The sequence below is a fragment of the Pocillopora verrucosa genome, chromosome 5 (genome assembly GCF_036669915.1).
Source record: "Pocillopora verrucosa isolate sample1 chromosome 5, ASM3666991v2, whole genome shotgun sequence".
Lineage (NCBI taxonomy): Eukaryota > Metazoa > Cnidaria > Anthozoa > Scleractinia > Pocilloporidae > Pocillopora > Pocillopora verrucosa.
Window position 1 is genome coordinate 24,686,597 of NC_089316.1, and position 13,901 is coordinate 24,700,497.

General features: G+C 35.9%; 1 protein-coding gene across 1 annotated transcript; it reads left to right on the forward strand.

The window, feature by feature from the left end:
- Positions 1-3,226: 3,226 nt before the first annotated feature.
- LOC136280826 (adhesion G protein-coupled receptor E3-like) lies at positions 3,227-12,048 on the forward strand. The gene is made up of 19 exons (XM_066166547.1): positions 3,227-3,304; positions 4,435-5,091; positions 5,256-5,686; positions 5,764-5,823; positions 6,454-6,649; positions 7,078-7,185; positions 7,391-7,478; positions 7,759-7,849; positions 7,939-7,988; positions 8,716-8,842; positions 8,935-9,038; positions 9,370-9,472; positions 9,581-9,731; positions 9,843-9,924; positions 10,174-10,240; positions 10,581-10,669; positions 10,941-11,061; positions 11,364-11,405; positions 11,518-12,048. Exons 1-19 carry the CDS (start codon positions 3,247-3,249, stop codon positions 11,659-11,661), a joined length of 2,769 nt encoding a protein of 922 aa, XP_066022644.1. The 5' UTR covers positions 3,227-3,246; the 3' UTR covers positions 11,662-12,048.
- Positions 12,049-13,901: the final 1,853 nt, after the last annotated feature.

Genomic DNA, 13,901 nt, shown 5'->3' on the forward strand with positions numbered 1-13,901 from the left:
CCTTAGATTAGTTTTAGATTAGACGATCCTCAGTGGCAGGTGGCCACACAGGCTTTTTCTCAGGAAGCCGAGACGAAATATTGTACGGGATGTATTTCAGGAAGCCTTTTTACCTAAGTATATTGAGATACAGGCTTAAAGCCTGTTCTAACCCATGGGTCTATCATAAAAAAATGAAGCTTTTGCGCATATATGCAAACAGCGATGGGATATTTTAAGCCTGGTTTTTTTTTCCAATTTAAAGATATGCAAATTCTGTAATGACTAAATAGAAAGTTGAAATTTAGGTCGTCTCTCACCCGTCACAAACTACCAAGCTTTGCAGCTTAGCAATACCATTTCAAGTCTCTCAAGTCTTGTTTTCTCCATGACAATTTTTATATAAGTCAGTTTTTCCTTGGTATTTAATTTATAATTAATCTTTAAACAATATATGAGAAACCAACTTAGTCATGCGGAAATGTTCTTTACACCTAGGGATGCCCTTAAGTATTTCTCAATTCCTAAGCTGCAAAACCTAGTTATGGAAAAGAGGCTCACTCTTTAATCTTACAAGGGCCGCCTATCTTTGCACAAAAACAAAAAACAAAAAAAAAAAGATAATATAAAAAAATTAAGTAAATAAACAAAAACTTGGATAAATTAATACAAATATATCCAAAAATAAGATACAATACTGAGATATATCTCGCCTATATAGAAAGATACATAACAGGCTGTTTGTTTGTAAAGAAATCGCTTTGTATTAACACCTTCGGGGTACTTGAGGATTTCGTTTGAACGAAATGATGTATACCATCTGTCCGCTGTAATGGTAGTTTCCATGAAAATTATACTCAGCAGTCTCAGTGGAACAGTGGTCTAAGTTGTTTATTTGCGCACCAAGGGTCTTGCGATGCCTTTGTATTTTTCAGAACTATCGTCATCATTATTTTCATATTTTTTTGAAGGGGTTTTCATTGGTGAAAACCAAGAAAAACTGGGGGGGGGGGGTGGTCTATCTCCCCCTGGAAAAAACCAAAACAGAAACCAGTCTGTTTTTTGAGTTTTGGGGTAGACGCTTTAAACTGGCAAAGTTTCACCGAAATCGGTGAGATGGCATGTAGCATGACTGCCCAGTGCACTCGTGGAACGCTCTTAATTGTTAACAAATTATAAAAGAAAATATTTTCTATTTCTTTTTTAGAATCTTAAACGCCAGAGGTCGACAGGTGCTTTCGGTCATAGATAAACGCAGTCGTAACATTTTAGATTCGCGCGTTTATCTAGGTTATAGGATTTCGGAGGTGAGGGGTGAGAATAAAGGAATTCTATAAATTGATGCGAATCGCCTGTTTGGTTTATCAGCTGTCTTCGCATTTTGAGAAGGCTTCGGAAATATGGACCAAAAAAACCAAAAACGTATATTGCACAAAGATAGCAACGTTTCGAAATAACATGGGCTCTGAATAGTTAAAACAACGTTTAATTTCACGATGGAAATACAGGGTAAGCAAACTTCAGCAGCAATTTCGATTTTAATTTTGCCACGAATTTTTCGAATCTTTTTTAATTCCCGTGCCTAAGAAAAAACGAAAAGAAAACGACCTATTTGAAATCGGTATGCCTGCTTCATGTAGCCGAGTATTCATACTATACATCTTAATAAAATAATAATAATAATAATAATAATGATATTAATGATAAACTGTATTTAAATACGATCACGCCATAAGTAAGGGAAAAAGGTAGACAATATTAAGTCTTTCAAATGCTTGCATAAAATATACCAAACTCATTACGAAAGCAATATTAAATCAAACATATCAAACACGATAGGGAACTTCGACGGAGCAGTTCTAGATTATCATTCCGCAAAAAAAGAAATGTTGTGCATTGATATTATTTCAATATATGTGTTTTGTGGTTTCCTGTATTCTAGGTCTTTTCCCAAACATTTCGAAAAACCCTAAGGGAAGTCTGAAACAGCTGGTTGATAACAAAAACATTTATTATTAACTTTGAGGTATTGACCCGTCAATATTTAGGAAATGGTTAGTCGGAATACTATTCAGAAGTATTATGCCCGTTTTCAAAACAGTTAATTGTTATTGTCACTATAATTATTATGATTACAATGTGGGTTGCAATTAAAGATAGCAATGGACACAGGTGTATAAGAAGAAAATTTATTTTTATGCGTATCTTTTTTTTTTTTTTTTTTCAGGTTGTATTTAATTTCGAGTCAAATAGGCTTATTGTGAGCAATTTTTTAAGCGATAAGGTCGAGTGGGTATGTCAATACCAGTTGTGTCTTTAGGCTTTCTAACGCACAAAGTCGCCCTTCGCTACAAAATCCTCTTTCTCCCTCGCGGGTGAAAAAATAACGACTAGCCTGTTACCATATTCCGCGTGACTATGATCCCTAAAGTCTAACATTAAAGATTCTTCATTGTTACCCAAACAATTGTTTTGATATGTTGGAGACAAAACAGAGAACACTCATATTTAACCAATCCATTTCTAACTCTCTAAGTTTTTGAAGTAAAACAACTAATTAAGCTTTGGTGAGCTATTATCTCCATTTATTATTCCAAGAAACGTAAAACGTCACATATTTTGTCAATAACACTTTCCAGTGCGTGGCACGTGCAGGTGAGATCTACGGCTCTGCACTATTTAGCGAGTACCGTTAGAAAAAGCGAACAAAAAAATATATATTTATGGTCGACATATAACTAGTCGCGGTGCAATTGTTTCGAAGCAACTCCTAGCGTTCTTAAAAAACCTAATTCGGCGTAGAGGGGTTAAATAAACAAAGAGTGGCAACTGTCAGTAATTGATAGTAACATTCAAACCATAAGTTGATATCTTTAGCCTAAGGATATATCATTAAAAAATGTTCTGTTTTCGCCAAGTAATGTGTATCCCATGCTAAACTACTGAAAAAGCTTTAAAATTCGAATGAAGCGTTTGCTGAAAAGTTTGTTTCATTTCTATTATATTTTTTTAACTTAGTAAAAAGGCTTATTGCGACTAAATTTCGGTAGAAATACCCGACGAAAATAATTTGCATGACAATCCATTTCTCGTAGTGTATGTCAACACTGAGTAAACGGCTGGTTCTTGCTAAAAGGAGAATTATCACAAGCTTTGAATTTATATTGGTAAAGGATATTTCGGACCGATCTCCAGCCAATGACAGTTTGCTAGGGGGTTGCATTTGGTTCAGCTTACAGGAACTAAACTCACCCAAAGGAAAAAATAATGATGACGAGAAGTTGCCAGTTGTGGGGAACACTCCTGTTATCAATAACTATGTTGAGTGGGTACCAAAGCTCCTTTTCATAGATTTATTTCATCTAGAATGCATCCTAAGCGAACTCCGAGGAGTCTATCTCATGGCTACCCTTTAAAAAGTCTTCGAAATATAATTCAGCGCAAAAAAAGACCGCTAAAACTTAGAATGGCTTTAGATTAGATGATCCTAAATGGCAGGTGGCCATAGAGGCTTTTTTCAGGAAGCCAAGACCAAACATGTTAGGGGATGTATTTCAGGGAGCCATTTTATCTATGTGTCATTGAGATACAGGCTTAAAGTTTTTTCTAACTCATGGGTCTATCATGAAAAAGTAAAGTTTTTGTGCAAACATGCAAACGATGGTGGGATATTTTAAGCCGGATTTTATTTTTCTAATTGCAAATCCTGTATTGGCTAAATAGAAAGTTGAAATGTAGGTCGCCTCTCACCCGTCACAAACTACCAAGCCTTGCAGCTTAACAATACCATTTCAAGTCTCTCAAGTCTTGTTTTCTTCTTAGAAATTTTCATATGAGTCAGTTTTTCCAAGGTATTTAATTTTTTAAGAGTCTGTAAATAATATCTGAGAAGCCAACATCGTTATGCAAAAATGTTCTCTACACCCAGGGATGCTTCATGTATTTATCAATTCCTAAGCTGCAAAAGGTAGTTATGGAGAAAATACCTACTCTTTAATCTAACAAAGCCTGCCTATCTTTGCAAAAATATAATAATAAGATATAAACAAAAATTAAGTAAATAAACAAAAGTATAGATGGATAAATATAAATTAACGGCGTTAATAATACAAAATAAGATAAAGTACTGCGATATATCTCACCTTTATAAGACTCTTTAAAAGACTGTTAGTTTTTTAAAGAAATCGCTTTGTGTTAACTTGTATATTCGAGACTTCTGTCAGCTTCGCGGTATTGAAGACTCGCTTTGAACGAAATGACGCACGCAATCACTCGGCTGTAAGGGTAGTTTCCATGAAAATTATACTCAGCAGTTTTATACAACAGTGGCATAAAGTTGTTTATTTACGTAACGAAGGTATTGCGATGCCTTTGTATTTTTCGTAACTATCGTCATCATTATTTTCATATTTAGTATTCTTACGTTTTGGTTCTGGTCTTGTTTTTTTGTTTCAGGTTTTGCCCTGGGCAGTGAAGATTGCGATTCGAATAAATGTAAATCGGAAAGTGAAAATGGAGGTGGTCATTGTAAACAGCTCGGGAATTGCAGCAGTGGTAATTATTGTTGTAATATGACATGCAAGGGGGAAGGGTGTAAACAGACGTGCTATGCTGGAGTAGATGTGTGTAAAATGGATCTAGAATGTAACAGTAAGGATTGTGAACAAACCTGCAACGCTAAAAATTGTACTCTGAAGTGCAGAGGGCAAAATTGTAAAACACAAAAGTGCGGAAGTACAGTAAATGTGTGTGAAATGGATTTAGAATGTAACAATCAGGGTCAGGATTGTGAACAAACCTGCGACGCTAAAAATTGTACTCTGAAGTGCAGGGGGCAAAATTGTAAAACACAAAAGTGCGGAAGTACAGTAAATGTGTGTGAAATGGATTTAGAATGTAACAATCAGGATCAGGATTGTGAACAAACCTGCGACGCTGAAAGATGTATTCTGACCTGCGGCGCAGGTAAAAGCTGCAATAGCACCAAATGTTCAGATAGTCACTGCATCACTTCAGATTCATACACGTCGAGTATCGTTACATCTATTGGGGCTTCAACAATTCAAGTATTCGCAACGAAAATCCCAACTGAACATGGAACAGAAGCTTACAGTGAGTACAATAATAAATTGAATACTTAAAACTCTCTTTTTTGCTTTATGAAAAAGTCTCTAAGATTAAAAGAAAGAGATAGAAAATATGTTCTTTTAAAATTCTTTGCGCCCTACCATAGTGTCAACTTTTATGTTGACTTTTAAATTTTCTTCAACATTCAGCTCTGTTGCAATCACTGTCGCAGTCACCTTTACCATCAATCTTACCTTCACCATTACCATCATCTCCATCACACTCACAATCAGCAGCGGTGTTATCAGCAGGGGCATCAGTATATTTATCAACACTATCACCTTCATCATCAAACCCAGCAGTAACATCAGCATCAGGATCATCATCAGCAGCATCATCGAAAGTAATATCAACAGCAGGGGCATCAGCATCTTCATCAGCACCATCACCATCATCTTCAAAGCCAATAGAAACATTAGCATCATCATCAGGATCACCAGCACCAGTATCATCGTCAGCAGGATCAGCAGCAGTAGCATCATCATTATTGTCATCATTATCAGATACATCGGCAACCGGATCATCATCGTCTCCGTCTCTACGGACTCCTCAGTCACCGAGGTTGGAAGTTAAGAATCTGGTAAGCAAAGTATTTCTCTGCAGCTTTTTATTTACGACATTGCTGTTTGCCAACTTTATTGTCTTGCTTTTTTCCAGGCAAACGATTCTGTTTCCAAACTAAAAGGAGAAGAAATCAGTAGAACCAGGTCCTTGATGGTATGAATTTAAAACTTGTTTATCTTTTATGATTTAGCCACTTAGTTTATATGAAATTCGCAGTGATTAGAAAGACTAACCAACGCATTGCAGCAGTTTCTATGCTTGAAAAAAACTTCGAGTTTATTCGAACAAGACCTAATAGGACTGTATCATTATCGCCATCGTCATCATTATCATTATCCTTATTATAGTTATCATAACAGTATTATCGTCACTATCGATATTATTATCTTTACTGAAATATGAACAGGCACGAGTATTTTACTCGTGCATGTTCCCGAAAAAGATATTCCGACTCCTTAGACGAGTTTTTGGACACTTTTTCAACTTGTGCACATCACACACAACGTTTGGCCATTTTACGGATTTTTTTCTTTCATCCATTTTTGGTCTGATTCATTTCTTTCTCATTTTTTTAAAATAATCTAACGAGGAATAGACGAAAGATGGGCCTTACTAGCATATTGAATTCGTTGCCGTTACGTCAAACCGTTTGGTTAAATGTTCTAACGCAAGGAGGGGTTGTTGCGGCTGAATACTCATGGGACGTTCAGATATCATGTTTGACTCACACGGATCCAAATTTTTAGCATCTTACTTTAATAGATATATGTTATGTTATTACAGGAGGCTATACAGATTTTTGAAGATTTCATCACCAGTATTAAAATCCTCCAAAACTCTCTCACCAAAGAGGAAATCGAAATAACAAGAAATTCCATCTTTAAGGTGGTAGACGCCTTGGAGGTATTTGCACTTAATTATGGCAAACACCAAATGATTGGAGCTAATTCTTCAGTGGAGATAAACAGCCACAAACTATGTGAGTCACAGCATGATCATTTCTTGGGATTTAAAATAGTCCATTACTCTTTAATCAACTTACACAATGACCAATGACATAATGGCTGCTCTGATGATTTAATTTTATGGGACCTGTTGATCATTGCTGTAGGCGGATGAAGCTGGTTCATCCCTCCCATGAACTATTTATTTTTATCAATCATAGTGATAGTGGACGATTTTTTCGGCGATTAGAATGATTCAAAGCCTTAAAACCTCAGCTTTCCGATGTCTTAATGATCTATAGGTGATTGTACTTTTTTAGAAGATTACGTATTAAATACATAGCTTTCAAACAAGTATAATTATCATATTAGGATTATGACTTACTTTCGGACTAGCACGAAAAAATATTTCTTCGAAAATGTGTTACTCTTAATTTCGACTTTATTTTTTTTTCTCCGTCAGTGTTGGCTATACAAAAAACCTACCGCAAAAATGCTAGTGACTTTTATCTTCGGAAACAAGAACTGCAAGCGAGCCTGAAAGTTTCCTCAAAAAGCTTTAATCACAACGGTTTGTATTTAAATCTTCGAGGTGCTACGACAAATCACAATTTTTTATTCCTCTCCAATTCTTGCAGTTCTGAAATACATCTTCAAATACAGACAGGTTGGTTTGTTGGTTTACATGATCTATTTGATTCAGACATCCGCACTGGCGACTCGGATGTCAAATTGTCGTGCTGTAGTTTTATTCATTTATTTATTTACCTTTTTAGTATCAGTGGTTGTCGGGATCGTGTACAAGGATCTCCATGAACTATTGATTACAGATCAACCCTTCAAAACTGTAATGGGCACCACAAGGTGAGGTTATCCTCTTAAGTTTCTTAACCAAACGCCCCTTCCATCGAAAATACACAAAAAAAGAAACTCTAGGGGTTGAAACTATAAGGTCGTAAATTTTTCAAAACCCTGTCGACAAATAGTTAGTCATATGAATCAATGATCTTTTCCGTGTTGCATAAAATAGCCTTTAAGTAACACTGGTTTGTATAGGCTCCTAGCTTGCTATTCTCATTAAAAAAAAATAATTACTATGCTTTAAATAAATCTATTTCATACTGATTTTCTATTTCCTCTGAAGGTATTTGGACTCCTGGATAACTGCCGTGGCTTTAGACCCAAAACCAGAAAAATTACTAGAGAATGTCATCTTCAGGTTCAAAAATCTGAAGGTAAGAACACGATCGAAATCAGTACAATTGTTTTACGTTGTGATATTCTTTACGAGTATGTGGTTTTAACGTTTATATTCCGAGTACAGATTCATGAAGGAGAGAAGAAATGCATGTTTTGGAGTGGCTTAAGTGAAAGGTAACAGCTGAAATTTACTTTTCATCCTGTTCCAGGAGTAACTGATTCTTCATTCTCAAATTATATAATGAATGTTATACTAAAATGGGTGTTTTTCTAGGTTTACTATTAGCTGTCAATAATTTCTCACTCGACTTCGATGCGACATTGAGACTTTCCCTACGTTCTAAAAAGGCCTTTCAAGGTCAATCTGAATGTTCGTTAAATGAAAGTATTGATTTGTTGAATGTCATTTTTTTCTTAGGAGGTTTTGTAATTGCTGTTTGCATAGCTATATCTATATATCTATTGCTTTTAGATTCCTTCCATTTATTTTAATTATACGTTTACTGATTTGTTTGTTTGCATTATCGTGTTTATTTGTTTCTGTGTTTCTTGCCTTGCTTGTTTCCTTGTTTGCTTATTCACCTAGGTTAGGGTGTATCGATGTTTGATGATTCTAACTAAGAATTGTGCCGAGCCTGAATATCAATATCATCAGTGCACCATTTGCCTCAGATTAAAAGTGCTTACAGTGATTACTCAGAGGCAAATCCATTAGTGACAGGGAGAAGATGTCGACAAAAGCCAAATTCGAAAGTACTCAACGATGTGTAGAGGTGATAAACTCGGTGGAAGCAAGACAGAAATTAAACTTATCAGTGCCCTGATAATTTTTCTTTTATTTTTCTTTTGATCATTATCTTTATTATTATTTTTATTTTATTTATTATTTTATTCTTTTCAGTTCAGGCGGATTTTCGGAGACAGGATGCCACTTAGTTACTTCGAAAAGCAACTCAGAAGAAACAGTTTGCAGCTGCAATCATTTGACTCATTTTGCTGTCTTACTTGACTACAACGGTAGCCCGGGGGTAATGAGTTTATTTTCACCTTACCTTTAGCATTGGTAATAAAATTGCGTTGGAATAAGTAAAAAATTGGCTATCTCTTCATCTCTCCACAGCTCACAGAGGAAGACGAAACTATTCTGGAAATTATCACCTACGTAGGACTGAGTCTTTCCATCTTCGCGATTCTTTTGACAATTATTCTATATTCCTACCTCACGTAAGTACGGTAACCACACGTTCAAAGAACTAAGTCTTTGCATGAACTTAAAGGCTTTAGGGCTAAGAACAGACAAGTTCTTTAAAAAAAAATCGATTTAATTAAAATGTGTATTGAACAAATAACAGTAATAACGAATAAAGGTGATTAAAATGTAATAGAGATTAATTAAATTTATGTGCGAAAGCGGGTAAGATGTCTAAACTAGTACAATACAAAATTAGTGGAATACCTTGTCAGATATTGCTTCGTTTTGTTTTTGTTTCTGTCTCGCCTTTGGTTTTTTTCTGTTTGCTTGTTAGCTTTTTTTATTGCTTGCTTGTTTCACTAGAGACGTATGGCAACCTTTGACTCAAATACGACTGAGTCTTTCTGCGTCCCTTGGAGCTGGACAAATAATCTTTCTTACCGGCATAAACGCCACAGAAAATACGGTGAGTGTTGTATTGATCTATTCGTGGTTTATCTGCTTTTTAGGGGCTTTAAAGATTCCCTAGAAATTAATATGAAAAAGCCACAAAAGCTTTTTTTTTCTCTCGCAGGCTCTCTGCGTCCTAGCAGCAGCTTTCTTGCAGTATTTCCTGATGGCAGCTTTCTGTTGGATGCTGGTGGAAGGAATTTATTTCTTCCTGTTTGTCGTGAAAGTTTATAACATCAACACCAAGATGCATATGTATCACTTCATATCATGGGGTATTTTTATTTCACTTGATTTAGATTATTATAAGCTGCTGAATCGGAAACGCCTCAAAATTGGACGCGTGACCTCTCCAGTTGCGCTAACTTTCTTCTTCTTATGTTTAGGTTTACCCATCATCATGGTTAGCATTTCAATAAGCATCGCCGCTGGAAAAGATGGAATTAAAAGCTATACCAGTGAAAACTAGTATGAGAAACAGTCAATAATACAGCTGCAGTTTGTTCTCTCTTCTTCCTCTTTTCTCTCTCTTTTCATTTAAATAATCAGCATTTCACGACGCATTGCTGCTGTTAAGTTCTCTTTCCAGTTTTTCATCATAGCCCTATTTGTTTTCTCTGGCAGTTTTCTTGTTTTATCGTGTTGTTGTGTTTGATTTGTGTCGTGCTGTGAAGATTATTTTCTGTAAATTAATATTTTTTATACACTCGTTTCCAGTTGCTGGCTTTCCTCAACAAATAACCTGATCTGGATCTTCGTCACATTTGTAGCTTTCATTGAAGTTGTGAGTCTCTGATTAATTGACGCCTCATTAATATTATTAGAGATTTTCATTACTAAACGACTATCGTCTTTCAAAAGAATATCAACTCCAATTGATATTACCTTGCGTCTTTCCAACTTCGATCCCCCTTGGCCTGCGTATGAACCAAGTAATAGCGTGGCGCAGCACAGTGTTCTCTGTCGCCCATTACAGAGACGCAGTAGTGCGTTGGCTAGCTGGACGCAGAGGGTTTAATTTTTAATGAAGATTCAGACTTTTATTTTTTCAAACGCTCGCAACGAGACGAATGACAATTTTTCTGTTGTCGGTGATGCATTTTATATTCCTTGCTTTTTTTCAGCTCAACATTTTGATACTTGTCCGAGTAATAAAGGAGATGAGCAAATTAATGCAACCCACGGGGGAAAACAACAATACACAGCAAATACGGTAAATAATAGATAAATTTAACATTTATTAGATAATTGTGATAAACTTCATAAAATTTGGAGGGGAAAGGTAAATAATAACTAGTTTCTACACAGGCTCGTTCGGTAATGTGATCATATTGTTGTCGCATTTAGTTTAGCAGTATTTGTCTAGATTCCACTCTAGTTAGTCTGCGACGATGAGGCAATACAAGTTTGAAAAAAAAAGTTCATTCACGTGAATGAAAGGAACGGTTTATCGATACTCATCACATATTGTTGTCGTTATTCAGACTTGGCATTAAAACATGCGCGGTGATGATCCCACTGCTTGGTGTTACCTGGCTTTTTGGACTTTTGTTATCATTACACAAAGCTTTCGCCTACATTTTCACCATTTGCAACTCTATTCAGGTAAGCTTTCGGTAAAAAAAATCAGTCGATATTAAATTGTAGTCATCTGTTTACATACTTAAATGCTCAAAGTACTCTTTCACCTAAAAAGGCTCTTTGAAATTGGTCAGATGATATTGCCTATTCAAAATAATTTACCCAACAGCAGACAATCTTTATTGGTTTACAAGATATGCGACTTGCTCTAAGTCATTCTTTCGCCACTTTTATTCTGGTTTCATCTCAAAGAAACGATTATATCTTTATCATCTTTCTCATCTGGATTACAAGAGATGTTATACTGATATAATTATCTGTTTCAGGGAATCCTGATTTTCCTTCTTCATTGTGTGCGGAACAGCCAGGTGAGATGAAAATCAAACTGAGGATGTACATAGGACGAATTGTGAATTTTCTAGACACCAATAATACGTTAGTGGGTTAGCAATTGATATTTGGTCGCCTGTTTATCTGCAGATTAGAGAGCGATTGAAAAGGAAGATGAACATCGTTTTCCCATCTGCTGCAGATCATGGAAACTCTGCGAAGAAGAACTCACAAGTTAATCCAATTGATGCCGGCGAAGTGTGTGCAGTAAAATTGCAGTCCTTCAAAGAATAGCACAATACAATATTCAGTGATCCAATTTAAACGACTTTTGGTGATAACGTTCTCCCATCTTCAAAAAATGAAAACTCCAAAAGGAAAAGCTCACGGGTTATCTCAGTGATGTCGGTGATGTGTAGGCAGATAAATAGTAGTCTTAATATGAGTTGGAATAATAATCAGCGTAAATAACTGGATTCAAAAGAACGAAAACGAGAGTCGATTGTCTAAAATCGTATCGCACATTCAAGTCTCACTTGTTTAACACTAATACACATTTTACTGTATTCCCTTTAAACCACTGTTGACTAATATTTAATAACGACCCACATTTTGAGTACACAAGGTAATACTAAGCTGCTTGTGAAAATACCAAATACGATCGTTCTTTTGTGATAGCAGAAGTAAGTTTTAAGATTTATAATTAATAAGTGAATTAAATCAACAGATCAATTAATAAATAATTGAAAACGAGTGGATGAATGATATATTTTAGTAATCTGGTATATTTGTTCGCATAACGAGGCACATTGTACCCTTTCGAGTCAGAAAGTGAATTTTGATCAGTTTGGATTAAAATCGTTGTATTAAAAAGCAGTGTAACAATCTTCTACTTTCCCCATGGAAGAATCTCACTGAGTTTTGATCAGTGCTTAGAGTAACACTGTATAACGCAAGCAGAGCTGCAAATTTTTATTAGCCCTGTTCTCTAAAATCCTTACAGGGTGGAAGAGAGGGGAAGGGTTTTGAATCTATCTTAACTACCTCCCATCCGCTCTCACTCCCATAACCCCATCTCCTCAGGGAGAGATTCTAAGACGCCCGAGAAGTCCAATGACCCTCTTGAGTGAGTGTTTATGTTGCTCTGTTATGTTTTTTCCCGTTTTGTTTGTTTGTTTGTTTCTTTGAAAATGAAGCCACTGCCATAGGCGTGAATTCTAAAGAGGTGCATGACATAAAATATTCTGAAATGCTAAATAGTCCTTTCCACCGCATGATTACGAGCTCGTTAGATATAAATTAACGCCACTTTACGTAGGGTGCGCGCCGGATATTCGTAACGACGACACCCCCACTTGCCCCCTCCTTTCAAAAGGGAGGAGGGGGGGTACCTAGTGAGACCTAGCTACGCCCACCTATTTTTTTATCCTCTCGTTACGTTAAAAAGAGGATAGACGAGATATCAAAGCTTTGTAGGGATTCTTTAAGAGAGGTTGTCAGTAATTATCGAGAATCCGGCGACAGAAGCAAAAAGTCAACTTTTTTTTTATTTATTCCAAAAGACACTTTTGGTGAATCGTTTTCAAAAGTAATATTCAAAAGTTCCAGCGAGTTTTTAATTTGGAAAAAAATACGAAAGTTAGAAATCGGCCAAAACGTACCTAATTTGCGTCATTTCTATTGGGCTTTTAGTGCATTTTCACAACGCACGCACAAGACGACTAAAAATTATCTTGGATTCATTTTTTCATAAGTTGTTTTTCATCCCTTGGAGTAGCTTTGCAACTATATTTCATCTCCAACTGAACTTTCTTTCGTTTGTAACCACCCGCGTAAAGTACACTATATTTTCTATTCCGTTTGTACGCTGAATTTTGCTATATTTCACACGACCATAACATCGAGGGTATAACAATGTACATAAAATAAAAGAGCTCTTTTCGACGAGAAATTCTTCGTGTTTATCATGCAAAATATTATTTTTGGCCCGTGAAAAGCAAGCGCGCCAGACCAAAATATATAGCGTGCATTTTCACGGAGTTAGGCCATTTTTCTTGCTGTACTCCTACTGCAAATCGCACGCTATTAGGACAAAACTCGACGTGTTTGGTCTCTACTTCAGTTTTGATTCATTTAAATATATTAATTTGAACTTAAAATTAACCTACCTTTATTGTTAAGTGAACAAACCACCGTTTTAGGAAAAAAAATGTCGCGTGCTTGTTGACGTTCAAGTTCCCGAGCGTAACAATTTCGGCTTTTCCAGAACGCGGATGACGGGAAACTCTGCCCCCCTTATTTGAAAGGAAATATCAATAGCCCCATAACATTCATAAACTGCGCCATGTTTCCAGAAAATAAGACTGGAAAATGATTTTTCCACTTTCCACCATCAAGAAATTCCAAGTAGAAATAGTATTTGTAGCGTGACCGCGTGACCTTTCATGAGAAGTAAAAATTGTTTTTGGTTTTTTTTTTTTTTAAGGCAGTGAACACAGTTGTATATGAAGATATTTCTTTTTCATGATGTAGTT

Coding starts and splice junctions, on each gene's coding strand:
- LOC136280826 (XM_066166547.1), top strand. CDS start 3,247: ATGATGACGAGAAGTTGCCAGTTGTGGGGAACACTCCTGTTATCAATA. Junction 9,039..9,369: donor ATTCTATATTCCTACCTCAC/GTAAGTACGGTA, acceptor TTGTTTCACTAG/AGACGTATGGCAACCTTTGA. Junction 9,473..9,580: donor TAAACGCCACAGAAAATACG/GTGAGTGTTGTA, acceptor TTTCTCTCGCAG/GCTCTCTGCGTCCTAGCAGC.